General features: G+C 58.8%; 2 protein-coding genes across 9 annotated transcripts in view; both read right to left on the reverse strand.

Annotated features, from left to right (window-relative positions):
* Positions 1 to 5,581: 5,581 nt before the first annotated feature.
* Positions 5,582 to 7,101, reverse strand: LOC123929585 (formin-like protein 18). Of its 2 annotated transcripts, none has more exons than XM_045985434.1 (2): positions 6,152 to 7,101; positions 5,582 to 6,068 (listed from the first exon to the last, which is right to left on the reverse strand). In XM_045985434.1, exon 1 carries the CDS (start codon positions 7,009 to 7,011, stop codon positions 6,646 to 6,648), a length of 366 nt encoding a protein of 121 aa, XP_045841390.1. In that variant the 5' UTR covers positions 7,012 to 7,101; the 3' UTR covers positions 5,582 to 6,068; positions 6,152 to 6,645. The 2 variants fall into 2 exon arrangements, with proteins under 2 accessions (XP_045841390.1, XP_045841389.1); XM_045985433.1 differs by having other exon boundaries at positions 6,152 to 6,643.
* A 339-nt stretch (positions 7,102 to 7,440) lies between these two features.
* NLRP1 (NLR family pyrin domain containing 1) overlaps positions 7,441 to 27,589 on the reverse strand; it is a 41,016-nt gene continuing 20,867 nt past the window's right edge. Inside the window, exons 7-19 of one of the 7 annotated variants that reach the window (XM_045984716.1) lie at positions 27,176 to 27,346; positions 26,626 to 26,796; positions 25,356 to 25,445; positions 24,193 to 24,240; positions 24,017 to 24,084; positions 23,156 to 23,318; positions 21,719 to 21,942; positions 18,172 to 18,434; positions 17,640 to 17,765; positions 16,487 to 16,625; positions 15,542 to 15,586; positions 12,089 to 15,113; positions 7,441 to 9,142 (exon numbers count right to left, since the gene is read on the reverse strand). In XM_045984716.1, the coding sequence (XP_045840672.1) occupies positions 14,785 to 15,113; positions 15,542 to 15,586; positions 16,487 to 16,625; positions 17,640 to 17,765; positions 18,172 to 18,434; positions 21,719 to 21,942; positions 23,156 to 23,318; positions 24,017 to 24,084; positions 24,193 to 24,240; positions 25,356 to 25,445; positions 26,626 to 26,796; positions 27,176 to 27,346 (1,837 nt within the window). In that variant the 3' untranslated portion in view covers positions 7,441 to 9,142; positions 12,089 to 14,784. Of the gene's footprint in view, positions 9,143 to 12,088; positions 15,114 to 15,541; positions 15,587 to 16,486; positions 16,626 to 17,639; positions 17,901 to 17,942; positions 18,435 to 20,967; positions 21,322 to 21,718; positions 21,943 to 23,155; positions 23,319 to 24,016; positions 24,241 to 25,355; positions 25,446 to 26,625; positions 26,797 to 27,175; positions 27,347 to 27,589 lie in introns of those variants that run through there. The other 6 variants (XM_045984715.1, XM_045984713.1, XM_045984714.1 and 3 more) reach the window with 6 other exon arrangements.

The following is a 27,589-nucleotide window of genomic DNA, read 5'->3' on the forward strand; positions in this document are numbered from 1 at the left end:
TGGGGTTTGTTACATATTAACTCATACACCTGATTAAGGGGCGCCTGGGTGGCTCAGTGGGTAAAGCCTTTGCCTTTGGCTCAGGTCATGATCCCAGAATCCTGGGATCGAGCCTTATATCGGGCTCTCTGCTTGGCGGGGAGCCTGCTTCCCCGCACCCACCCCCCGCCTGCCTCTCTGCCTACTTGTGATCTCTGTCTGTCAAATAAATAAACTCTTTAAAAAAAATAAAATAGACGTGATTAAGCTAAGATGCCGCATACTCGAACTGAGGAGGAAGTTGGTCCTCACTAAGGAAGCAACAGCTGATGCCCGGTTGGCCTCATAGCTACAATAACGTGGTTCGTCCAAATGCACTTAGAATATTGACACAATCTGGACAGAAGGGTGAAGTCCACAGTGTTTAGAACTCAGGAGATCAGGGGTGCCTAGGTGCCTCAGTCGCTTAAATGTGCAACTCCCGCTTTCAGCTCAGGTCTCGATCTCAGGGTTGTGAGTTCGAGCCACGCATCGGGCTCCAAACCCGACTTAAGAAAAAACCCAAAAATCTCAGGAGTTCGTTTCACATCGAGCGGGTACTTAGTAACTGGGGATATTGGTACTGTTTGTCGTAGTAGTGTCGTCAGCAGGAGCAAATCAATCTACTTGGCCCCATTGTCCTCTGAAAATTAAACTCCTCCCTCAGAAATTCAGAAAAAAGGATAATAAGCCCCAGGTTACCTGCTGGGCTTCATGGCCCTGTTCCCATCCAGCCTCCCTCTCACTGAGTTTCCTACTCTCTCCTGAGTTAGAGCCTCTGACTTTGCAAAACCAACCTTCAGGTTCCCCAGATGCCTGGTCCCACATCTCCCCTGGTATTTATTCTCTCTCACTGTCGCGTCTGTCCCCCACTCTGTTCCCCTGTCCTGCTGCCACAGGGCCAGGTGGCCGGTGGGTTGAGAGTCGGGCATGGCGCCAACGCAAAGCAAAGAGCCAATATGACTGGTTAGAAGGTGGGGAAGGGGCAGTTAGGTAGCCCCCAAACCGACAGGACACAGTTTTATTCAGGGGAACTCACTGCTGGAGGAGGGACAGTCGACCCTCCAGCGACTCAGTTACTCTCCACCAAGTCCGGCCCGCCCGTCTACAGGTTTTTGTGGAGTGAGGGGACCCGCAGAAGGGCACTGTAGTGAGATCACAGGGTCCACAGCACCTCAAAGACCTTGCAGCCACCTCCTCGTTGACCTCCCTCTAACCTTGAATGAGCTCTTGTGGCTCCGTCCATGCGGACAGGGAAGGACTCCGTTATCCCTAACAGAGTCCAGGGAGGCCAGAGTGAAACTCCCCTCGTCCTGTGTGGGTGTTTCCAAGGTCTGTGGGTTATTCTCCGAGGGACCTGGAACTGGTGGCCCGAAGAGAGGTCATTGCTCGAACTGACCAAGAGGGAGGGGCAGCGATGGGGTCAGTATTGTCACCACTCCTACAATGACCAACCTTCTAGAAATAGGACTATAGGGGACCACTGTGGAGGAGGGTGTGCATTCAGTCCTCATGCGTGTGAGGGGGTTGGGGGAAGGCTCCCCACGCTACCTGCGTGTGCTGAAGTTCGACTCGATCCTGACCCTGCCTACCTGGCCATAACAGATTCACCAGGTTGGGACGCTGTCCAGCTCGGCTGCCCTGCTCCTCAGATGCCGGTGGCAAGTCCTGGTCGCTAACCTGGGCTTCCATCCATCTGACTGTCCATCCCAGGTTCCCGTGGCCCCGTCCTTGGGCTCCGTTATTTGCTGGAGAGACTCAGAACGTGGGAGACCCGTGTGCCCCTGAGACCACCGGTGTACTTCAAAGGATACTCGATTCAACAGCCAGGTGAAGAGACACATGGGGAGGCCCTGAAGGAAAGAGTTTTGCCCCCATGGGTTTGGGCCCAGCATGGCGGTGTGAAGAGGCTTTCCAAGGCCCCTCCCCTTGGAGGCTGCATTACATACCTTGTCAGTCATTGGTGTTTGAAGTGGGGTCCCTACCTCACACCACATACAAAAACGCACCCTGAACGGATCAAAAATCTGAACGTAAGTGCTCACACTATAGAACTGGGAGAAAACCCAGGCTTAACTCTTCCTGACCTTGAATTAGGCAGTAGCTTCTTAGATGCCCCAAACACAAACAACAAGGGGGAAAAAATAGGTAAACGATATCCTCAAGATTTAAAACACCCCTGGTATGTCAAAGACACCATCCCGAAAGTTAAAAGGCAGACCGCAGAATGGGAGAACCATTTTGCAAATAATTCCTGATGACGGGCTTTATTCAGAACACATAAAGAACTCCTAGAATTCAAGACAAATGGCCCAGTTTTATGGTTTTGATTTTGGGGGGGGGGGCATGGTTTATTTAAGTAATCTCTATACCCAACATGGGGCTCGAACTCATGAGCCTGAGATTAAGAGTCTGACGCAGGCAGGTGCTGCTCACCGTTTTTTTCCTTTCGCATTTTTTCAAATGGCATGATGTAAAAAATGAGTAGAAGACCTGACTAGATGCTTCTTCGAAGGTGGACAGCTGGCAAGCACAGGAAAAGATGCCGGATGTCATTGCGTCAGAAAAAAATGCAACTCAAAGCTACAGAGGGACTCCACTTCACACACACTGAGGTTAGGACTTAAAAAAGGAAAAGATACGTTTTGTCAACATGGTGGAGAACGCGGAACCTTCCTGTGATTCTGGTGAGAATGTAAAACGACGCAGCCACTTTGGGAAACAGTCTCGTGGTTTCCTCAATGGCCGAACATCCAGTTGCCCTGTGAATCAGTAATGCCACTCCTAGAGGGATGAAAACCCATGTCCGCACACACAACATTGTACGTGAACATTCACAGCAGCGTTAGTCACAGTAACCGAAAAGGGAAACAACCCAACTGAACACAAGGTATCCATCCGGATATGTAAAATACGATCTACCTGGTCTACCTGGTCTACCGTTACAGGGACTATCGCTTAGCAATAGAAATGAGGCATCGCCACACATTGCTAAGACGTCGTGCTACGTGAAAGGAGCCAGTCACAAAGGACCACGTGCCGCAGGACCCCATTTACAGGGGATGTGCAGACCAGGCAAAGCCACAGAGACAGGAAGTCGATTAGGGTTTGCCTAGGGATGGGGGCGGGCGGCGGTGGTTGGAGGGAGATGGGTAATGGGTAAGGGGTGAAGGGAGGGTTTCCTTTCAGGGTAACGACATATCTTAATATTGATACTAAATGCACTAGATCTGTGGCATGTGAATTCTATCTCAAAGACACTCTAAGAACAATGAGACTACAGACTCCAGAAACAATGCCTGGGGTCATCTAGTCCTTCACAGGTCTTTCAACCTAGGCCAGATCACTTCCCCTATGTCTGTTTCCTCATCTGCAAAATGGGGAAAATAAAAGAAATTCCTCACGCGGCCGAGACCCTTCAGGCCAGGTAAGACATGCACGCTGTCACACCGTAAGTTCCGTTATTAACACAGCGGGCTCCATGGAGGTCAGGGTTCTAGCTGTCTTACTAATAATGACTATCTCCAGTGCTAGACACCCAAGAAAAAATGAAACACTTAAAAAAACGGATCCATTACTTCTCCCGATTACGGCTCAATTCCCACTGTGTCCCCCAACATAAACTTCCTACTGTCCCATGGTGTCTGGAAACCACTATTCGCGTCACCGCCTCCACGTGCCTACCCACCCCCGACAGCTCAGCGTGTCATAAGACAAGTTGCCCACAACAGTAGTCTCTCCCGCCGTCAGTTGTGATCTGCTGAGAGTCACGTTACCGGACGTCTCGTGATTTTTGCCGGCCCACCCTCCGTGGTCGTGGTGACTTCAGTTTCCGTTGGGAAACCTTCTTTCTTATCGCATCCTATCTTAACGGGGCTGCGTGTCAAGTTAGCTCTTCCGCCTCGCTACCATTGTAGCAAACCGGGGGCGTAAAGCACAGGCTGATTCCGCCAAAAGTGGGCGCGTGACCCTAGCTCGGTCAGGACGATGCTCTCCTGATTTGATTCTTGAGCAACGTGGCCAAAGCATCCGCCAAATGGGCCCATTTGTTTTTGACAGTTGAACCCTGAAAAGACAGCCCATTCGTACTTGAGTGGAGAGGCTGGATATTCGCGACAAAGGAACCTTCCATCGGAAGCCCAGAAGTTGGAGGACAGTTGAGAGCCCCATGTAGAGAAGCAGCAACCGTGAAAGTAGTGGGCGGTGCAGGGGATATGGGATATTCGAACTGTGTAAGAGGAAACCGGCCAGGTCAGGCATAAAGGGATGCGGAAAGTACACACGGATGGTGGGAGAATAGAATTTTAATATTGGTTAAAAAAACGTGGACCAAGCTCCCACCGGAGCCCAGTGGAATCAGGAATTTCAAGGAGATACGGGAAATTTCAGGTGCTTCAGGAATTTCAGGGTATGGGGAAAGGGAGGACTTATAGGGGGAGAATATGGGTATATGGGAAGAAAGCAATTCAGTCCGGGGATGGGGACAGCTTAGTACTAAGGACAGCAGCGATGCGGAGAATGTTAGAGAAGCTCAGAGCACCGTATCAGAGAGGCAGTGATAGTCCCAGTGTTGGGGGAACCACACAGTGAATCCTGAAATAAGGGAGCCAAATGGGACTGGACGTTAGGGAGAATACTGGAGCCTACATTCAGGCTGTAGAGGCAACGGGAAGCAGAGAGTGGAGCTTGGGGTAGGACGTGGAGGTGTATATTGAGGAACGGGGGACGCTGGTTCTGGGAATGACGGGAGATCCTACTCTCCGGGCGTGAGTGGAGGGGAGAGTACCGGGGGGGTCATATTCTGAGTCATCCCAGGACTGTCAAATGAGGGTTCTACAAGATGTGTGGACGGGAACAGTGGGACTGTCTGGAGAACACGGAGCTCCCTGCTGGGACTCAGGGGTTAGTCAATAATGAAGTCAGCAGGAGATCCAATATCCAAGACCGAAGGCAGGAAAACCAGTGAGAGGTACCTACTGTGGGTGCCTGGGAGACTTAATTTTGGGGAACAGTGCTACCATTGTAGCAAACCGGGGGCGTAAAGCACAGGCTGATTGCGGGGAACAGTGGGCACCCTATTTGCAGCACTGAAGTGAAATGCAGAGAGGCGACATTGAGCCCTGCGGTGGTGCGGGTCACCAGAGCACAGAACTGGGAAGCGACAAGGCTCTGGTACTAGTTTGCGCTGAGCTTATAAAGACACCAGCTGGGTGAATGGGGAGGGCAGATTCTAGATCTTAGGGGACCATACTGGGGCAGAAGCGTCTTGATAATGGAAGCAGGTGGGGACTCAATCTGAGAGGCAGCGGGTAAGCCACAGGGGACAGTCACAGACCCGCAGGGAGGAGCAGACCTGGACGCTGGCATTTCCCGGGAGCGGGATGCGGGGAATAGCCCGGGTGGCTGTTTAGTGGAGGGAAAGGCGGCACTGGGAAGGCTGATGATGGGACACACCTGTTGGGAGGGACAGGAGGGATGCTCTGAGGATTCTGGAGTGAAACGCAGCAGGCTGGGAAGCTCGGCAGGCCCACGGTTTGGCCCCAAATTAAGCGAGAACTCAGTATCCAGGAGACTGAAAAAGGGATTTATTTCCTCAGAGGTAAGACAGACATTTCCAGATAATGCAGGAGAGTGCTGCGTTGAGGACTTTGACATTCATGAGCAAAAAAGGGATGGCGGGTAGGTGAGTAAGTTGCGAGGTGGGCTTCCGCATTAGGCCTTTTCTGTCTAGGATGACAACCCCCACCGTTTTCCGCAGGAATTCTGGCTAATGACAGATACCCCACACCCTGGTCTTGGGTCTCATTGCTGTGGCAGCGCTCAGGGCCTCCTTGAAGCCGCCAGAGACGCAGAGAGAGCCCTCCCGCGCACCCCAGCCGGGCCCCACTCCGAGTCTCATCCTGCGCGCCCGGGAGCGAGGGGCCCGCGTCCTCGGCGGTCTGCAGCCGCGGGTTCCAAGCCATCCAGGATGCGACGACTGCGTGGACTCCTGCCAGGACAAGCCCTCTGGCTGTGGGTCTCGGCCAGGCGCGGGAGCGCGGCAGCAAAGCCTAAGGCAGGAAAAACGCCAGGTGCGGGTCAGCTCACGCCCCCGGGGACGCGGCTACGCGCCCCCCGGACGATGTCCACTCACCGTTTCCTGAGCGTCCGCGGGGCGCTCAGGTCCTCCAGCTCGGGGGCGCCTGGCTGTTCTCCCGGGCGGGGGGGGGGGCGATGCAGCATCACAAGGCTCCGGCCCGGCCCGGACCAGGGCGCGACCCTCCCTCCCCGCGGGGCCCTCTCCCGAAGCTCGTCCCTTAAGGAACCGAAGGTTGGGCTCGCTGCGCCTGCTCGCACCTCAGGAAGTGTGGGGTCCAGGGACAGGATCCTAACCGTGAGCCGCATCCCGCTCCTCCAAGCGCCGGGGGATGACCGCCCGCTACCCTGATCTCGGGGGCTGACGGATCCTCCTTTCACTACGGGCCGCTACTTCGGACGTGCCCCAGAAGAGCAGGACACAAAGGCAGTGACAACACAGGACAAAGCAGTAAGCATCAGAAGCCAGACGAAGGGCGCGGCGCGTCTCCCGCACCGCCGCGCCGAGCCCGGGTTTCCCGCCCCGCCCCCCGCGCCCCCGGCCCGGGCCGCTCAGGCCAGCTGCAGGTGGATGTAGGTGAAGATGCAGGAGGTGATGGAGAAGGCGATGGCCGCGTAGATGAAGACCGAGAGGTGCGGGAAATGGTCGAGGTAGCAGCCCTCGTCCCGCGCGGGCGCCTCCTCCTCGGGCGGGGGGCGCGCCGCGGCCTTATGGGGCTGCCCGAAGCGGGCCCCCTGCGCCCTGCCGCCCGCGCGCCGACCGGCCCTCCTGCCCGCCGCCGCCACCGCCCGGGGCGCGCGGGCCGCGGGAGGCTCTTCCGGGGGCGGCTCGTCGAACAGGCCGCTGGCGTCGTCGGCGGGGTCCGAGCGGGTGGGCGCGGGGGCCCAGGGCTGGCGCGGGAAGAGCGGGGCCGCCATGGACGAGCAGCTCGGAGGTCTCGGGCCGCAGCGCGGTGGGCGGCGGCCGGGCTGCGCCTAGGATCTGCCCGCGGAGGGGCGGGGACCGCTCGGCCGCGCGCCTCCCCTGGCTCCTCCCCGCGCCTCGGCCACGGCCTGTTCCCATGGCAACGCGGGGCGAGGGGCGCGGGGCAGTGAGGCGAGCCACGGGCGGGGGCCCCCCGGGGCGCGAGGAGCTTCCCTGGGGATGTACTCGTCTTTTAAAAATTTTTATTTATTTATTTATCAAAAAATCTTTTTTAATTAAAAAAATTTTTTTTGTATTTGTCTTTTTTAATTTCCATAGTTACCATTTTTTAATAGTAATTATTTTTATTTGTATTTGTCTTTTTAAAAGAAATAATTTTTTTACGGGTCTTTTCGTTTTTTTTTTTTGTTTTTAATCTAAAATGCAATACATGAAAAAAACAAATAAATACATAATCCTTGTCGCAAACCTGAAAGTTAGAAAGCCCCGTAGGCAAAAACAGGAACAAAACAAAGGCTCCCTCTGCTATCGCAGGGCCCAGAGATGGACGGAGCCTTTCCTTCCTCCTTCCTCCTTCCTTCCTGCGGCTGCATCTGTCCCTGCGGTGATCCTGGAGCCCGCGCCCCAAACCCAGCCCTGCAGGCGGCTCCGGTTTGAGTACCTGCAGGTACTTTCTACTCAGGCCCCTCCGGGCAGCCCCCAGGCCCTTCCCTGCCTTCCACCGGCACTCCCACAGGCTTCAGACACCGGGGTTCCAAGGCCAGCGGTGTACTCCTGTGGAATGCGGGGGGAACAGCCACGAGGGCTTTCGGGGTCCGGTGGAATGGGGGGTATGCTGGCAGGCTCAGACTGTCCTCACGGAGCTCATGGCCTCTTATAAGGGAAAGGCCGAGGGGAAAGCAGGCCCGGGGCGCAGGGGACATCCCAGGGAGCTCTCCCTCTCCACCCCGCGGTGTTGCCAGGGATCCCTCAATGGGCTGGAGCCGCAGGGCCCAGATAGTATTTGTGGAAGGAGTGAGGAAGGGGAGGAATGAATGGCGGTTGGCAGCAGCAGACTCACACCTCAACCCCCTCCCCGCCCCGTCAGCTGCCGGAGCTTCTAGAAGGCAGGCAGGTGGAGAGGCTACAGCCCTCCCACACTCCTGCGGGAATGTGAGAAAGGTGGGGCGGCTTTGGAAAAGCAGTTCGGCGGTTTCATAAAAATCCAAACACACACGAGGAATTCCACTGCCAGCGACTGCCCACGTGACAGGAAGACAGGTTTTCACGAAAAGACGGGGACTGTCCGGAAAGGTCCATGGCGGTGCTGTCGGTAACAGCGGCGACCCGGGAGCAACGCAGATGCTCTTCAGGTCATAAGCGGGTGATCCGAGGTGGCTTCACTGTGCCACGGGGGGGGGGGGGGGGGGGGGGTAGTTCACAATAAGAAGAAGAGAGCTCGTGGATGCAATTCAGAAACATTTCAGTAAGTGCAGAAAAGCCAGGTGTGCAAGACCCAGACTGTATGGTCCCGCTTGCAGGAAATACCCAGGACAGACACACTTATTTACAGAGCCGGAAAGCAGATGGGAGATCGCCAGGGCGGGAGAGCGGGTCGGGAGGTGGGGAACCGCGGACCGGCTCTGGGCAGCTTTCCGGAGGGACAGACACGTCCTCAACCCCAGCGCTGGTGGTGGTTGCACAGTTCTTGAATTTTTCTAAAATTCTTCGTTGTGTCCACATAACGTGGGTGACTCTTGCGATAGGAGAGTCATCCTTCAGTAAGGCCATGGTCTAAAAAAACCAACCTCCCTGAGTTTTCGCTTCTCAGATACCAGCTGGGCAAAACAAGACCAAACAAAACGAAAAGCACGGGTTTTGTTTGCAGTTCTGAGGGTCAGGATCTCCCGGGTTGAGGTGATTCGGCTGATCTCTACTGGATCTGGTCATTCATCTGGCGGGTCCGGTGACTGAGTTCTCCAGCAGGCTTCCTTGAGCTCGTGCGCGTGGTGGTCTTGGGCTTCCAAGCACAGCCCCGGGGAACCGTGCAGAGCACAAGGACCGTTCCAGTCTCTGCTCATGCAGTGTTTGCTGTGTGCAGCCTGGGGCTCCAGGGGACAGGGGACCAGGTGGCCAAGAACCTGTCTGGGGGATCCAGGACGCCGTGTGAGCCGAGGTGCTAGGCCTCCCTGCCCCCCCACCCCATCATTCCTCCCGTGTTCCATGCACTTTGCTCCCCGAACACAGTCAAAGACAGAATTACTAAGGCCTGCAAGACGGTAACAGCCGAGCACGGAGTCTCAGGTGGGAGGCGCCCTGTGCAAGTGACCCATGACGCTAGCCCCATACACACCTTGACTGACCCTTTACCGTCCACTGTGGGAGCCCACGTGCAGTTACTAACTTTCCACACTTTCTCATGCTAGACAGCACTTTGAACTCTCAGCTGGCTGCTTCCCTCCACAGCCCAGTGAGGGGCAGGTAATGGGGACGGACTTGGTGGGCTTCCTGGCCAGAGCCCAAATCTGTTCCCTTCATTGCCTGTGAAGGACCACGAGCACCACGAACCCAAGGACCATGTTGGGGTGTGGGGCCCTGGCCCCAAACACTGCTGCACAAACACTTCTGCCGGGTGACGGGTTATCTTGAATATCTCTGAGACCGGCCAGAGACGGAGCCAGGGCCGGGCCTTTGTGCCCACGATGCCTTGCCTGGCCATTCTCAAAGATCCTCTCTTTCAGACCAGGACTTTCCAAGTACTTCCCTTTTCCTCTCTTTCTCTCTTTTTAAAAAAATTCTTTTATTTATTTGAGAGAGATACAGAGAGAGCCCGAGTGGGAGAGAGGCAGAGGGAGAGGGAGAAGCAGACTCCCCGCTGAGCAGGAAGCCCAATGCGGGGCTCCATCCTGGGACCCTGGGATCATGACCCAAGCCTAAGGCAGACGCTGAATGTACTGAGCTCCGCAGGCGCCCCTCCAAGTACTTTCCTGTGTTTCCCGTCCACAGTGGACTGTCAACACAAACACACTCTCCAAGTCTTAGGGACGGTAAGAATTGCTCTGTAGCCAGCGGACTTGTTTGAGAGCAGCTGACGGTGACTTGGAAGATGCACAGGACGTTCCCGAACTCAGACACGCCAGTGACAGTGGCCGTGCTGATATTCTGGGTGGGCTGAGGCCCTCAGACCAGAACTAACTTCAATGCTGGCAGTGTGACCTTGGGCCAGCCCTTTCTCCCCAGGTGTCTCCCCAGTCACAAGTGAAGGAATTAACAGTACGCTGGCAGGTGAGGTCAGATGGGTCCATTTCAACGTTGCCGGCGCAGGGAGCACTGAGGGTCCTGCCTCAGAGGGGAGCCACTGAGCAGGACCTAGAACGTCACAGGGACACTCATGTCCTTTCACAGCAGCCCCTCGCCTCTTACTACTGATGCGCGTGGTGCATGGTGGTCTTGGTCCAAGGATCCAAGATTAAAGAAAAGCTCCCTGTTGAAGGATGTCTCTTGCCAGATTGATGACAAAACATGGTTGGAAGCCGACTCAGGGTTAGATCGGGAGGATGGGGGTTCAGTGAACGTGCCCACCAGATGGAACGTCGCACCGTCGTCACATGGAAGGACTGAGACTCTTGGAGGGTCCTCATGATGATCCCAGTCAACGTGGGACAGGCAGGATTTAAAACCACATGTGCTATGGGGTGCATGGGTGGCTCAGTGGGTTAAAGCCTCTGCCTTCAGCTCAGGTCATGATTCCAGGGTCCTGGGACTGAGCCCTGCATTGGGCTCTCCGCTCTGCGGGGAGCCTGCTTTCTCCTCTGTCTCTGCCTGCCTCTCTGCCTCCTTGTCTGTCAAATAAGTAAATAAAATCTTAAGAAAAAAACCACAACAAAAACTGTTAAAAAAAAAAAAAAAACCACACGTGCTAGGACGTCAACGCCATGAAAATGTATTCCTGTAGAGAGAGGCCAGAACTGGGAAGGTAAAGAGGGTCCTTTTCGCACTGTCTGGGTGGTGAGATCATGGGGTGATCTCTTTCTCCTTTTTCCAGGCTCCGTGCACCATTGTTAGGTTATTTTTTTGAGCAACCGAAGCAATTAATAGGTGAGAACCAGGGGCCACTCTCAGGGTCCACAGTGGCCTGTGGCCCATGTTCTCATCAGTGCCTCATCAGAGGACCTCCCCCAACTGTCTGGATGGCCCCACGTTGCCTAGCAACCACGGGCTCAGCAGCAGTTGCTAGGAAACCAGGGACAGAGCCAGGACTCATGACTCAAGGACCCTTGAGTCATGCTCCCATCCGGCATTCCTCCCCCTCCCCCTCTCTCTCTCCCAGTTCCCCACCAGGCTGGGACCCCCCCACCCCTGACAATCAGACAGCCCACCACAGTGCCGGGATCATGGCCTCGGGGGGACTCCTTTACTCCCCCTGTTCAAGATTAAGGCCTGGACTAGAGGAAGGGCATGGCTTCAAGCTCAAGTGTGTACTGCTCTCATGGTCCAGGCGGGTACTGCCTGTCTTCTAGAAGGGCCCTGAGGCAATGATTCAGAAAAGCCACCGAGCTGAGCCCAGGCCTTACCATCCCAGCAGCACCTTGGCCAATGGGAGCCTTAAATCCCAGACCGGTGAATGAAATCTTTGACGCGGTTCACACTGGCCTGTCTAAGCAGCTCACTTTAAGGAGAGACAAAAGTCATCTCAGATGAATTCACTGGAACACAGAGATGTTGGAGGACCCCCAGTTTTCCACCATTGCTGAGGATGACCCTTGGCACCCCACCCTTCTCGCTCCCGGCACCTTCAACTTGCCCCCCCCGACGCCACGTCTCTCCTGAGGAGGAGGCTACCTTCCTCCTCCACCTGATCCCCCATGGGTGCCCCATTCGAAAGCGAGCCAGAAAGGCCGGACCAGGGTGGGTGGACAGCAGACATGATACGTGGGTGGTCTCCTAGACGGCTCCGCCCCTGGGACCAGGGATGGCTTCTTGTAAGTGGGAGTGCTGCTGTGAGCGGGTGAACCTGCTTGTGCTCAGCGGGGGCCTGGTTCCCTGGTTCCCAGACACCCCCTGGCATGGGTCCCGGCCTCGTCAGCTTACCTTTTGCAGACCTGCCCCCGAATCCAAGGAATCAGCAATGTTTCCAACGTCTATGATCTGCAGTGACAAATGATCACACACGTCTTCTGAGAACCAGGGATGCTGGGCAGAGAGCCAGATAAAGAGCTGACCTTCTCTTCTAGGCTGGGATGATGCAAGCCTGATTGTGAGTCAGACACCTCTAGGGCAAAGGGTATTAAAGTGCTCCAAGGATGGGATGCATTGTATTTCCAAAAGATGATGGAACCAAAGTCTACCCAACCCGTGTGGGCCTGGTCGTCTTCAAATGTCGCTAACGGAGAGGTGGGGTCCAGTTGCCTCCCCTGGAACTGGGACGTGTGTGTGTGTGTGTGTGTGTGTGTGTGTGTGCTTGCTCCCATCATTAGAACATGGTGATGTGTGACTTCTAAGGCTACGTCATCAAAGGCTACAGCTCCTACTTCTCTCCAGCTAAGATCTGAGCTCCTCTTGATTTTTAGTGTCTCAAGCAAAATACATTTTGTCACCTTTTAAGCTGTCATAGCTGGGAGAGCACGCAGCTAGAATCAAGGAAGAGCACGGTGGACGGAGAAGCAAGGTAGGAGACGCAGTCGGAAAGGCTGGGCTACCGAGCCGGGGGCAGTTTGGCCGTGTGATCCTCCCAACAGAGGACAAAGCCCTTCAGCACGGTCAAGCTACTTCTCTCTCTCGTAGACCAACAGAAGTTCTGTCTACTGATGCCCTGCGTGACTGCTGAGAACGCGTGTTAGTCACTGCTCTGTGGGCTCCATGGGCTCCGCTGAGCCAGCTCAAAGCTATCATTGTGCCTGGGGTTCAAAACCGTCACCCCCACAAAAAGGGAACAGAGCTCACCTGCGTGGCGAACGACGTTCAAAGTCAAGGCTGCCCGGAGGTGGGATGAGCTGGCCCTGAGGCAGGGAGCGTCTCATCACGGGCAGCGGGCAGCATTCAGGGGTGAGCTGGCCCCCGTACCTCATTCCACCGCCTCGGTTCCTGAAGTACACTCGACTTACAATCAACGGTACGCACTTCGGCTGTAAATTTGGTGTTTTGTCCTGTGTCTATACCCACAAACCCACAGCAATTATGAGCATATGTACTGATGTGGGAAACAAAGGCAGGGGAACAACCATTAAATTTCCCTACTCCCTCTGGCTCGTCTGCGGGTCCTTGAATCAAGCAGAGTGACCCTCCTCTAGGGACTCAGCTGCTTTGATGTTGATGCTTGGTTAAGGGCAAAAGGCCATCCTAGCCTGACCCCCAGGATCCTGTACGTCCTCTTCAACACACAAAAATTCCTTTGGAGACTTCCGAGATGCACGCTGGCAGTCATCCCCCAAGCTGTGGCCACTGAGACACGTCCGCCGGGTCTCAGGACTCGGGTTCGATTGGACGGTAATAAATGACCTTTTCCCAACCACAGCGGGTCCTTTCAGCGTCCTAGCAGCTCTGTTTCCAAATACCTGGGAGGCTGACTCTACCGAAACCGCCTCCCAACTTGAAAGCATACAGGGGGCCACTCCTCATGTCCCTAGGGCAGCTTTCTGCCCACAGGCCCTGTCCCTGTGCTTTGATAAAGCCACCTTTTTGCATCAAACATGTCTCAAAAATCCTTTCTTGGCTGTCATTGCTTCGAACCCTAATATCTTTCCTACACCAAGGGGGTGTGGTCCCAAATGGACAGCAGGGAGACTGTGCCAAGTGGACAGGCCCAAGGGACTCCGGGAGAGGAGGGTGACCATGGGGGGAGGGGTATGATCAGCTTGTGCTTCCGAATCTTGGGCAGAACTATCTCTCCTGAGTTGAGAATGGCATTGGCATAAACGTCTTAATATAGATGGGTTCTGTTCTACGGTTGCTGGCTCACTGGGACAGTGGAGTAGCCTACCGACTTGGGGATTGTTATGAAGGCAGTCTTGCTTTCCCGTGGATGGTACGGTGGCCAGGAAGGGAGCTAAGGGATATATCTGGGGAGGATCCCTTTACCATCTGCCTTTTAATACAGCCTGAGTTCAGGCCCGCTGTGTGCCAGGCGCCGTACTAGGCCCTGGGGATAAACTGACAAGCAGATCGGTCACGGCTCCTGCCCTCCGAGAGCTTCCCATGTGATGGCGGAGGCCAGCGATGAAGCTGGAGGGACAACGCCGTGTGTCGAGTACCATGAGTGCTGCGGAAGCAGGGGGCCTAGGACAGGGGATAGGTCGGGGAGTCTCTGCGTATAGGGGATGTGGAAGCTAGGATCCAGACTCCGTTTCCCCCATGGCGGCGTCCTTCTTCACCCCTCCCAGCTCTAGCGGCCCATCTGGGTTTCAGAAATGACAAGGCGTGCTTTGTACTAACAGAAGATCCCAGCTCAGCAGGAACAAGTGAAAAATGAATCTCTTTTCTGGCCCTTATTTCCAAGTCATCAACCCCCCCAAGGTGTCCACTCCCACCATCTGTCTCCAGCCGGAGGGGCCGGCCCCCTGTCTCCCTGCTCCTCCTGGAATCTGGGAAGGGCTCTAGGCCTGGGCTGCGGTGCCACCACACCAGGCTCCAGGGTTAGGCTTCTAGCAGATGCCCAGAGGCATCACGGGAGCCCCGTGACCTTGGAGCGAGAGGGCGATCCATCAGATGGGCACTCGCGTCCAGAGGAAGAGGCTGAGGCCCAGCGAGCCGTCCGCGGAGCCAGCGTCACGGCAGGGGCTGGCTGGGAGCTACTGGGCCGGTGGGGAGGCGGCCCGCTCTCTGTCACCACCCCACATCTCCCAGAGCTCCATGATGAGGTAAGGGTGTATCTCCTTCAGAGCTTGGTAGACCTGATCCTTGCAAGCCAGGTCCCAGGACCTGCTGAACCTGAACAGCTCCCGCATCTGGTTGGCGGCCGTGGCCTTGGCGCGTACCCGCTCGTACTGCTCCTCACTCAGCACCTGCCCCAGCAGCTTGTCAAGCACGGGGTCCACCGTTGTCACTCGAGCCACCAGCTGCTCCCGATGCCGGTCCAGAAAGTGCAGCGAGGCCGGGGCACCGGGGGGCGCGGGCGAGGCTGGCCACGGACACAGAAGAATTTCCACGGAGGCTCCTACCCCTGACCCGCCCCCAGCTCTCTTCACTCACTCCCTCTGCACCCCTGGCTCCTTCTCCCCTCGCAACGGCATTTGACCACCAGAAGGGGACCTGAAGGTCCAGCATTATTCGGCTGGAGCTGGGGGTGGGGTAGGGCCATGATGGGGCCCCCTCTGAGGTCGTCCAGCGGGGAGAGACCCCCTTCTGGTTCTGTGGAGGAGCTTCCAGGGCCCCTCTCAGGCAGGAGTAAGAGGACGAGGAGGGTCCCAGGGCGCACGCCACCCTCCAAGGCCTGGTCCCTGTCCGGGATGCAGCGGTGGAATCCCCTCCTCTCCCGGCCCTCCCCTCCGGGACAGACAGTGCGCCCTGGACTGCCCTGGTGCCGGGTCTCCAGCAGCTGTTACTGACCTGCGGGGGCTGGGGGGACCAGAGAAGACGCGAGCCGGAGGTCCCCTGCAGGGAGACAGAGATGGTCTGTGAGGGTCCTCGGAACCCCCGCCCACACTCCGACATTCTTTGATTCTGACCAGCAGCTACGGACAAGTTCTGGTCATGCTCTGGAGCGAGGGCTGCAGGGCCCTTAGAGATCACCCACGTGAGTCCCTTCCTGTGCATGTGGGGAAACTGAGGCCATGCTCATAGTGAGAGAGAAACGCACACCAGAATCCCAGGAAAACACGGTTTAGTCCGATCTTGGGCTGAATGGATCCCAAGTCCCTTGCTACATCACATGAACTATTTCGAATGTCCCTGCCTTGAGCGGGACTCTACCTCTCCTGGTCCTTGTTTGGCCTGGGGTGCACAGACCGAATCTGTCCGTCCTGGATTTCAGTGTCAGAATCAGGAATTGAGAAGCACGACCGAGAAACTCTTAGCACTTGGAAGTAACGGGTGAGTTTCAGCAGGAAGGACACACAGACACCCACCCGTGGAGGTCCTGGGGCCCATCCAGACTCATCACCAGCAGGAGCACCGACAGAGGGAGGTGAGCGGGTGGCAAAGAATTTAAAGACCGAGAGGGAAGAGGACACTGGGAGACACTGTAGCTATTAATGTGCTGAAGAGCGGGCGGTGGGCAGACCGGGCTCAGGGAAGGACCCAGGTTAGCCTGTCGGACACGGCCTGGGTTGACCTGATCCTTTCCACCCTGGAACTCTTCTGATCTTGTTCACCAGAAACTTGCCAAAGGCCCTGTGACCCAAATCCACTAGTTCAAGGGCTGCGTGGCACCCCCTGGCATGTGGGTGAGGGCCTAGGGCAGGCAGGCGGGGTAACCCGAGTTTGAATTCTGCTCATACACGCAGGCCGGCACCGACTGCTTCCCGCCTCTGAGCTCCCTGCCCTTGACTTTACCTGGTCTCACCAAGGCCTCCCACACCACAGCGCCATTTTCCTCTTTCAGCTGCAGCCTGATACCCGACCCCAAGTTTCCAACGTAGAACTCAGAGTAGATCTGGGGTTGTCCGGGGCTGCGGTAGCAGAGCTCCAGCTCCTGTGGGGAAAGGCCGCGGGCGGTGAGCGCGTCCTGGGGCAGCGGCCTCCACCCTTGCCGCCTGTGGCTCCGCCGCTGTCTGCGCTGGTAATTCACCTGATAACTCACCGCCACCTTCGGCCATGAGTCCGGGGGTGGGGTCGGGGCGGGGAGCGCCGCAGGCACCGCGTGGACGAGTCAGGACGCGCCCGTGCATACGCGGTCGCACAGCCAAAACCAGGCCTCTCCCTCCGCCGCCCGGATCGTGACCCTGAACCCGCGCCTCGCAGGCTGCTGGCCTGTCTTCTCAACCGGTCCTTAACGTGACCCACTATCAGACACCCCGCTGGCTCCGCTGGATAACCCCACACCCAGAAGAGGGGGGATTGGGGCATCTTCCCTAATCCCTCCTCTCCCCACCACCCGCTGAGTCCTGCGGGCTCCACGGCCAACGTGAGCCACAAGCCGCAGAATCTGGGCGGCCGTGAAGACCGGACTCCGCAGACGCACATCCGGGACCCGAAGTCTTCCATCTCCTGCCCAGACGCGGGCTGAGAGGAGCAAGAGCCCCCCGCAGCGGGGCTTGGGGTTCTCACGCACTGACCTGAGGCTGCTGTCCCCGCCGCCAAGTCCTCGGGGGGACAAGCATGAGCTCACGGAATGGCCCTTTCGGACAGGTCACCGTGCGACCACAAAACGCCAAACATGCCCCCTCGTAGAACGCCCCACTTGCTTTCTCAGTTACAGCTTCGTCCCTGCCTCGTGTGGCCCGCCCGGAGATGCGGGTTCGCGGAGGCTCACGGCTCGGCCCTCGCTTCTAACGCGTGTCCACTGTCTTCTGTACTCCCCCACATACTCCCCAGGGCACAAACCTTCGGATGTGCTCTTGGTAAGCCTCGCCCATCTTGATCACGTCCCTTCCTGCAACCGACCTCTTGGAAGCCCTGGCTCTCTTCGGCCCTGCCCGAGCTGCCCCCCCCCCTCCCCGGCGGTTCCCCGCACGACTGGTCACCGAGCAGGACGGTTCCTGCTCACCTTGGGGATTGCTTCTAGCGTCTCTGAGCTGGACACAGTGTAGCGGGAGCCCAGGTAGAGTGAGGCCAGTGGGGGCGGCTTGCGGATCTGCACGAACTGGAACGCCTTCTCTTCGTCATCGATGGCCTGCGGGGCGCACAGAGCGACGGTCAGGGGAGCGGCAGCCGCGGGGCTCAGGGGTCGGTCCACGGAATTCCATCCACGGAATGCGTCTGGGCCTGCGGAGACCGTGCTGCTGCGCGTCTGCGTGGGCGGCGTGGGCCGCTCTGCCCCCCAGGGCCTGCGGCCCAAGCCCTGCATGGGGTCTCTGGGAGACCAGGTGGGACTTGGGGGCACCACTGGCGAGGAAGTGGGGGGAGGGGATGGAGGCACTTTGGGCAGCGATGCCGGCAAGAGGGTCCCTAAGCTGACTCATGGAAGGTAGCCCCGGGCCCACCCTGTTCCTGCTCAGCCACCGGAGGGGGGCTCTCTGGCTGCACTCCATGTCTGCCCACAGCCGCCCCGGCCAGGCCTTCCTGGCCCCCAGGGCCACCTTGCGAACACAGCAGTCACTAGGGATCAGGTAGAGGTGGAAGACGGTCTCGTCCGGGCGCACGTGGTGGTAGAGCAGCACCATGGAGGTGACGGGGAGGAAACGCAGGGCAGCGTGGATGGTCCGCAGCAACACTCCTATGGGCGAGAAGCTGGGGTCCTCCAGCACCACGTGGTACAGCTCCACCCTGGTGGGCTTCTCCAGCAGCATCCCCGGCTCTTTAAAGTGGGCCACCTGGAACAGGGAGGTGTCCACGCAGCCCCCTGCCAAAGCACAGCATCAAGACACAAGATTTAGTGCCCTCGTGGAGTCGGCCTGGCCCGGGGCAGCAGGTTTCGGGGATGGGGGCCGAGTGGCCTGTCCGGAGCCGGGGGGGGGGGGTCCGCTTGGACCTGGGGCCTTTGGAGGCTGTGGGCCATCCTGTCTCCAGGGCAGGAGCACGGCAGGAACTCTCTGAGCCAGGCCCACACCAGCCCCAGCCCCTGGTCCCGGTGCCGGAGGAGCAGGGGCGGGGGTCGCTGGCCTCCAGTAGCCACGCTGGTGTGGACCTTGACGGTGAAGGCCGGCAGGGGAGGCCAGCAGGGGCACAAGCAGCAGAAGAGGGAGGCGGGGAAACAGCCACTGGTGTGGCAGTTGCGTTTCCACATGTGCCCTTTCTGTTTTGGGAAGCACCTTCTCTCCCCCCCCGCTGAGGGTCTTGGTGGGCATGGAACAGGGCCTCCCTCTCCAGAAGCCACTGCTCCCTGCAGCTGAGACACCCTCGTTGGCCCCAGACTGGTCCCCGGGGTGCTCCTGAGGGGCCTGGATCTGGAGGCAGTGGAGTGCACGTGAGGAGGCCGGGAGTCTTCTGGCAGCCGGCTGCGGTGGAGAGCCCGGGGGCCGCCGCGCTGGCGGGAGAGTCTCGTGCTGTGGGCCGAGGTCCCTCCCTATCTTCTTGTTGCCATCCGGGTGTCTTGGTTTTTCAGCACCCTCTGTTCACTCCCTTTTTAAAAGAGTCACTGTGCAGTCTGTCGTTAAACCTGTCAGCGACCCTGGAACCATCCTTTCCCGCCGACGGGCGGTGTCTTTGTGCCGACAGATTGCAGAGAGAAGGGGTGCGGCGGGGGAGACCAGGGAATGAGGAGCCGCCTCTGGCGAGCCTCCTTGGAGACGTTCAGAGCTGCCATCGAGAGCAGGGGCTTCAGATGTACGGGGCTCAGGGACTCATCTCCAAAGATGTCTAGTAACCTCTGCCCCGTGACAGGAACGACCCGGGCACTGCCGTCCTAAAGATCGCGGCCCAGCACGAGGGGGGACAGATGGCAAATACGATAAAACAGAGAGCGTCCCGAGCGCCATCGGCCTCCTTGTCCAGCCTTGGCCACTACCGCCCCCGCAGTCCAGGACCCCGTAGGTGTTCTGTGTCTGGTCCCACGGCTCTGCCCTCCCCATGGAGCATGTCACGGCACCTTCCAGGCTCAGGTGCATGGCCGAGGAGGAGGAGTAAAGCGACTGTCTAGGTCGAGGAAGGACATGGGAAGGCAGGGTGTGGAGCGCTGTCCCGCAGGACGGTCAGGGATGGGGGCTGCCGGGGTCTGAGTCCCAGTGAAGAACCACTGGCTCTGAGGGGCTGACCAGTTACGTGGCCTCCCTGTGCACCAGCAGCAGCACGGGGCCCACGAGAGCTGCGGCCATGGTCTCTCATTGCCGGGCAGAGCCTGCTGTCCACTCTGTCCCTCACAGGGCACGTGGAATCCCCCTGGCCAGGGTCCCCCCTCTATGGAAGGGGCAGGAAGGTTGTCGTGGGTGCCTATGCCCCCCTCCCAGTTTCCCCATGTGGACGGGTCTTGGCACTCCAGAGCCTTCTTGCATCTTCCCTGCCTAGTGACTCTGTCTGTCCATCCAGGCACCCCTGGGACCCCCGAGTCACCCCCCCCTTGCTCTTGGCCCCCATGCTGTCTTCCCACAGCGTCAGTGGTTCTCGCGGAGCCTGTGTGGTCTTGATAAATGGGCCTCCTGGGTCCCCAGAACTGGCCACGTTTTGTTGAATTTACCCACACGTGGCTTCCTGCGTCCATGGTGGGTCCCTGCCGCGCCCCACCCCTTCCCACTGCACCCAAAGTGCGTCCTTTAGGATTTCCTCCCACCAGGATTTGTTTGCAGAAAGCTCTCTTGGTTTTCGTTTGCATTAAACATTTCCACCATTATGCTCTTCTCTTGGAAAATGACTTTTCTGGGTTTGCAATTTCTCGATGGACATTTGTCACGAGGGAACCTTGGGGACACCTCCAGAGCCGCGTTCAGAAAGCAGTGGTCAGCCTCGTGGCCCTGCCTTGCTGGGCATGTGTCTATCCTTCTGGCCGCCACCGTGACCTTCCCTTAGGCTTCCCTTTTCCACAGTCTCACTACGAAGCACCCAGATTTCTCCCTCCCTCTCTCTTGCTTTCGATTCTTTGGATTTTTTTTCATCCAGAGAACGAAGTCCCATCTTTCACAACGGTCGAGGTTTCTCCGCAAGTCTCTCTTCTTTGAGCGCTGCTCCTTTCCGTCCTGTCCTTCTGGGTTCTCACTAGACGTGTGTTAGACCTTCTGACGGTCTCTTCCACACCACTGAATCCTCACTCTTCTCACGTTTTTAAGTACTTTCTGGAAGTCAGCCTGTTTCGGAACTTGGTAAGGAGGCCGTGCGTCTCATGCATATTTTAAGGACTCCTTCTTCTTTTTTTTTTTTTTTTTAAAGATTTTATTTATTTATTTGACAGAGAGAGAGAGAGATCACAAGTAGGCAGAGAAGCAGGCAGAGGTGGGGGGAGCAAGCGGAGATCCCGATGCGGGGCTCGATCCCAGGACCCCGAGATCATGACCTGAGTCAAAGGCAGAGGCTTTAACCCACTGAGCCACCCAGGCACCCCAAGGACTCGTTCTTCAAGGCATGTGTAACGTCGTGATTTTACGTGCAGTGTCTGGTGATTTCCGTGTCGGACGTGTTTGTAGGGCTGATTCGGGGACGTGCCGTTTCCACTGGCTCTCGCCCGTGATGCCTCGTTCACTGCCTGGGATGTTCCTGGCCGGGCGCTCGTGGTCGTTGGGACTTTACTGGGGTGGGAGGCGAGGCCCCTGTTCTGGGCTCCGGCTCCCAGACGGCGTCTGGCGACACGGGGTCTCCCCTGCCTGAGGGGATAGTCATGATCCCCCTTGGGCACTTGTCCCTGCGAACCCCAAAAGCACCATTCGCTCCTTTGGCCTCACTTTGTACATAGCCTGGTCTCTTCAAAAACCGCCACTGAGCACGTGGCCCGTTTCCTGCTGGGACCATGAGGGACACGACCTGGGTAGGGAGCTCTGAGTAGATGACATTCTCATTACCGTTATCGAGGAGAACGCTTCCTATGTAGGGAAACTTTTGAGTCGTTCGGGCAAGAAGAATTTTGAGACTGGGAGACCAAAATGCTTCAAACACAGAGCTGCCCGGATCACGGCGCGCCCCCTCCGTCTCTCTGAGGAAGCCTCGCGCTTGTGCCCCAAGACGTCGCCTCCCAGGCCAGCCCCCACACCCCGCCCCACTTACCTCGGAGGTCCACGAAGTGGGGGAGGTACACAGTCGCCACGGCCCCTGGCTTGACCTTGATGTCAAACAGAGGCCCGGCCACCATCCAGCTCTGTTCCCAGGCCATCTGGTGCAGGAGCTTGTCTGAGGCACAGAATTCAATGTCGACGGTCGCGGGCTCTCTCATCACGAAATGGAGACCCGTGCTGGGCCAGCGGTAGGAGCCAGCCATGGGCAAGTGAACTCTGGGGGGAACAGAGAGAGGGGGACACAGAATGACCCTATTCCAATTCACCAGACCCCATGCGGGGCGCTGGGGATCCAGGGGCGTGGCACGGACCCAGACGTCGCAGTCCCAAGGCCTTGGCCGGGAGCCCCAGCCTCTTTGCCTTCTGATGACCCTGGGCCTGTCTCTGAGCTTCCATGAACCGTGTCCTCTGTGGACGGGGATGACCGACCCGCCTATCCCAGAGGCGAGAGTGCTCAGGGACCCGGGGCATGCAGAAGGATGAACGCACGCCATCCTGATGATCGCGATGAAACAGGAGAGCGTTCTTGTTTGTAAAGGCCTCTCGGCCAATGATTCGCGCCGGTCTACACCCTGACACGAACGACCCACACCTGGGAATGAAAACCACTCTGCAGGGGCCTCCAGCCCCGTTCCCAAGGCTCCCCACGCGGTCAGCAGTGGGGCCGCGGGCGGGCGGGGTCCGCAGGGGCGAGGGCAGGGGAGCCATCTCTCAGCTGAGAGGCGGTGTGTGGCGCTGCGTCGTAGAGGAGCTCGCGATCGTGAGGGCAGATGCCGCGGCTGCCCGGGGTGGGCATTAGTCCGCCGGGAAACGTGGGTCCCCTGACACGGCCTGGGCGGACCCAAAGGACTCGCTGTAAACAGGACACCTGCTGATGGTTGTCATGGTAACAGAAGAAAAGGTCTTTCTTCACCTTTTCTTTGAAATGCGTCACGAAATATTTAGTGGTGGGTTCCCTGGATAGCATGGATTTATGAAACACTCCACCAGGGGCGCCTGGGGGCTCTGTGGGTAAAGCGCCTGCCTTTGGCTCGGGTCCTGGCCTCAGGGTCCTGGGCTCCCGGCTCAGCGGGGGGCCTGCTTCTCCCTCGGTTCCCATCCACCCTCCACTCGCGCTCGCTCTCAAAGAAGCAAATAAGGAAATAAAATCCTCGAAAGGCTCTAACGACCGAAGATGGGAAAGCGGAATAGATTTTGCGAGACGGCTGTCGGACCTGGGTGGCGGTAACGCAAGTACCGCGGACCCCGTTTCGGCTCACGGTTGAGAATTTTCACGATGAAACCTCCTTTTCCGTGATAAAAGCACAGACTGAGGATCTCAGCCTTGTCGTGCCTGTGGGCTTGGAAGGGGAGGGGACCCCAGTGCCAGGGGTGTGGTGGGGGAAAGAGGTGAGGGCGGCCCCGGACAGCAGGCCTCCCCCGCACTCACCGGTGCAGGCTTCTGTCTTTGTCAACCACCTCGATGGCCACAGGCCCCAGGGGACCCCAGAAGTCATCCTCGATCCCTGGAGGCTCCACGTGCAGGTCCTCTGGAGGGGCAGGAGACGGCAGACCGACCAGTCCCTCCTGGGCGACTTGAGGGGAGAGTCCCTCTGGAAACAGGCAGGACAGCGGTCAGCTCTAGGTTCTCCTGTCTGGCCGCCCCGGCCCCTGACAGACACCGTGGCAGGGCCCCTCCCAAGGTTGGGCTGCCTGGCCCATGGCGGGGAGGCTCTGAAGCCTCTGTCCCTGCTCTTGTGGCTGCCTGCCTGCCTGCTTGCTGCCCGCAGACAGCCAGTCCTGCTGCCCCAGCCCAGCCCAGCCCAGCCCAGCCTGGCCCACCCATCCCACAGTGCTGCTACAGGTGGGCAACGAATGTGCATCAAAAGATGGACGGCGGGGGGCGCCTGGGTGGCTCAGTGGGTTAAGGCTTTGCCTTCAGCTCAGGTCATGATCTCAGGGTCCTGGGATCGAGCCCCGAATTGGGGCTCTCTGCTCGGCGGGGAGCCTACTTCCTCCTGTCTCTCTACCTGCCTCTCTGCCTGCTTGTGATCTCTCTCTCTCTCTGTCAGATAAATAAATAAAATCTTAAAAAAAAAAAAAAAAAGATGGACGGCGGGGACGGAGAGGTGACTTTCAGGCCCCAGCCCCCCAGGCTGGGACAGAGGGAGGCCAGAATCCTGTCAGACTCTAGGACTGGACAGCTTTCCATGGGGTAGGCTCTCTTCAGGGAAGCCCGCCCTGTCCCACTCCGGCGGCAGGGGCTGGAGCCGCCCCTCCATGATGCTGCCAGCCCAGACCCCTCCACTACCTGACTCTCGTCTGTCCTGCTGGAGTGAGGACGTGCCGCTCGCCTCTCCCTCGCGTGGGCCCTCGTTACGCATCGTCTCGCTTGTGCCCTCGTTAGGTATCGTCTCGCTTGGGCCCTTGTTAGGCATCATCTTGCTTGGGGCCTCGTTATGCATCGTCTCACTTGGGCGCTTGTTAGGCATCGTCTTGCTTGGGGCCTCCTTAGGCATCGTCTCACTCGGCTTCCTAGACACAGAGCCCTTCATTCTCCCAGGATCTCAGAGGAAGCTGAGGCCGTCGCCATGACGTCCTCACTTACATTCTGCTTGTCCCAGTTGGAACCTGTGGCCGGAGTCCAGGCTTTTCCGGTAGCCCCTTCCTTGGGAATGACCCCACCTGCTCAGCCCTGCAGGGCAGAGCTGGAACTGGGGTGTCCTCCTGACCCCCCATGGCCCCTTTGAGGGCTGACAGGTCCCTTGTCATTCCCCTCAAAACAGAATTTGCATTGCTAATGTGTTCCCAGGCACTGCCAGCTCTACTGGTAGGACCAGAAGGCACTAGGCTACTGGTAGGACCAGAAGGCACTGGGAATGGGGCGCGGCTCCCCACACCCCGCTGTGCTTTGTTCCTGGAAGAAGCCGAGCTCCGAGCCTTTCCTCTTCCCCAAATCCGCTCCCTTCTGGGCCCAGCCAACAGCTCCTATTGTTCAGGGCTCAGCCCTGCTCCTCAGGACAGGGTCAAACCGGCCCTGGAATGCGCTTCCAGTCCTCCTAGGGACACCGACTTGGGCTGGGGTGTAACAGGCACAAAGCCCCCGTTCCCTGCATCGTGTGGAAGCTGTGGTGGGTCTGCAGGGAGCGGATGCCCAGCCTTGCGCGCCTTCCCTCCGGACTGCAGGTGAGCACAGCAGCCACCAGCATGGGCACTGGCCACAGTCAGGGCCGAAGTGCCCCAAACGGGGGGAGCTGCGGGGGCTGCAGCGCATTCCCCACAGGGAAGACGGACTCTGCCCTGGGCTCGGCCCCCAGCCCACAGCCCCCCAGCCCACAGTCCCCTAGCCCCTCAGCCTTCCAGCCCCCCAGCTCCCATTGGTCTGGTCCCAAGCTTCTTGCTCTTTGTCTTTGCCTCCCCCTCTGAGTTCTCTGCTCCTTGTTCCAGGCCCCACCCACATTCCTGGAACCTCTGTCCCCTCGCCTCCCTCGTCCTCCCCCACAGCGACTGGTTCTATTTGCATAAACAAAGGGGCTTCTTCCCAGCTCTGTCTGCCTCCGCCCCCATCTCTCACGTGGCCCCAAGGACTCAGCTCAGGCCTGGGCCAGCTCCGTGGGGCTCTGGGTCTCCCCCACCCCCTCTGCCCGTACCATCTGGTGCAGATGAGCAGCGGCGGCTTCTTGTCCTCCAGGGCTTGGAGCATCTGGGTCACCTCCTCACTCAGCCGGGTCTGGTCCAGCCTGCGAGCACACAGGAAGCCTGGTTCTCCTGGGGTGTTGGTCACCCCGTCAGGGTCTCTGGGTGCTTGCCTCTGACATGGGTGGGTTGTCTCCACGTGTGTGAGCCACAGACAAGGCGGCAGGTGAGATGCCCTGCGCCCTGTCCGGGGAGGCATGCACCCCACTCTTCCCTGCCATCGGAGCCATTCTCCCCTGGGGGGTAGGCACCAGCCCCCGGGTCGTGAGGTGTCTGTGTCAGCTTTGGGCGGTCCCCGGGTACCCCGTCCAGCCCCGGTGTCTGGCTCCCCAATGTCTGGTCCCCCACTCCCTCAGTCTGAGAGCCCAGGCTCTGTAGACCGCCTCCGAGGGCCAACTGGAGATGCCAGGGGCCAGGGCACAAGGGTCTCTGAGTGACCTCCCCCCACCACACTGCGCTGAGTGCCCCAGGGCCCAGCCGGGGCCGCAGGTAGGGGTGTCGCCAGAAAGAGCCATGGGCTTTTTTTCAGGTTCTGGAGGAAGGAGGCAGAGAGAGCCCATTGGGGACAGGACTCAGGGCACGAGGGAGGGCCGCCAGCTCTGCTCTGTGCCTGTCCTGCCCGGGGCCTGTTCCCCCTGCCTGGGCCTGGCCGGCTCCTGCTTCTCCTGGGGTTTCGGGAGACCACCAGTCCACTCCGTCCTACCGCACCCTACAGACTCAGAAGACCTTCACTCTCCCTTCACAGCCCTGTGGAGCTCAAACATCCCCATTTGCGTCTTAGCACATGACTTGCATCTCCTCTTTCCCGCTGGAGTGTGGCATCGGGAGGGCAGGGTCCCCGTCCGGTGGCTCCTTCCTGTGGCCTCAGAGTCTGCCTGGGGTTGGGCCCACGGGAGCCCTGGGGGTTCCCTCACGGTCGCCCACCTCCTTCCTGATGACCCCGCCGCCCCGTCCGATTCTCCGCCCAGACCTTCTGCCCTCTGACCTGCCTCGGACTTCCTGCAGCTCGCACGGCAGACCCATTACACAGATGCGGACCCCAGAGTCTCCGAGGAAGACCTCCCCACACCCCGCTGCCGGAGTCTGTGTCGGAGCCGGCGAAGAGCCCCTGCTGACCTACATTTACGGGTCCTTGTCCTTCCCCCATCTACTGGCACGGCCTCCACCGCCTCGCCACCCTGCACGCCTCCCCCGCCCCCGCCGCGAGGCCCCCGCAGGCCTTACCACAGGAGCCTGAGCTGGCAGGTCGGACGCCTGAGGCCTTCGCAGAGCAGCCGCATGCCGGCGTCCTCCAGCTCGTTCTGCTTCAGGTCCAGCTCTGTGAGCCTGGGGCTGGTGCTGAGTGCGGAGGCCAGGGCCCAGCAGCAGCTGGACGTGAGGCCGCAGCCGACCAACCTGTAGGGGAGATGCATCCCAGCCGCCGTCAGCATCCCGGGCCCCTGTCCTGGGGAGACCGTGGGCTGGTTTCCCTTTCTGGTGCCTGTGGCCCTTAGGAGGGTCCGTGGCTTCCCATTCTCCTGTGAGACTCCCCTGAGCCGCCCGCCCGCCTGCCACGCCCACCCCGCAGACGGCTCTGCCCCGGGCCCCGTGCACGGGGGTCTTGGCACCAACCCTGTCGACGGGCACCCAGAGCCTGCTGACACAGGAGCCCCGGGGGAGCGAGGACCTTCCGTCCTGCTGTTGTGGCCCCCAGCGCCCGCCTGCCCCAAGGACATGGGGCAGCACCTGCCCCCTCTCCCGTCCACCCACACAGACGGCCAGCGAGGATAGTCACCGCAGCCCGCGTAGCCGGCAGCCCTGCTGTTTCAGCCCGTCGCAGAGGTGCTCGGCCCCCTGGTCCAGGAGCGGGTTGAAGCTCAGCTCCAGCTCGGTCAGGGTCTGGGGGGTGCCCAGCACCCAGGCAAGGCCTATGCAGCCCTCAGCCGTGAGGCCACAGCAGGCCAACCTGTGGGAGACACGTGACACCCACCAACGTCCTTCACCTCCCGGTGAGCTCCCGTGCAGCCGTACTCCCTCCCTTCCGTCCCCGAGGCGACCCGAGGCTCATCCCTCCTGTCCTCTGTCCTCTGCTCTTCCCGGCACCCTGTCTTTCAGATCACCAGCTCCTTCTTGCCCAAGTGCTGGGCTCCATTCAACATGCCCGCCACGCAGAACGCGCCAGGACCCTTGACCCTGGCCCATGCAACCT

Source organism: Meles meles, chromosome 18 (assembly GCF_922984935.1).
Source record: "Meles meles chromosome 18, mMelMel3.1 paternal haplotype, whole genome shotgun sequence".
Taxonomy (NCBI): domain Eukaryota; kingdom Metazoa; phylum Chordata; class Mammalia; order Carnivora; family Mustelidae; genus Meles; species Meles meles.

Coding starts and splice junctions, on each gene's coding strand:
- LOC123929585 (XM_045985433.1), bottom strand. CDS start 6,402: ATGCGGCTCACGGTTAGGATCCTGTCCCTGGACCCCACACTTCCTGAG. Junction 6,069..6,151: donor CCGCGGACGCTCAGGAAACG/GTGAGTGGACAT, acceptor TTCCTGCCTTAG/GCTTTGCTGCCGCGCTCCCG.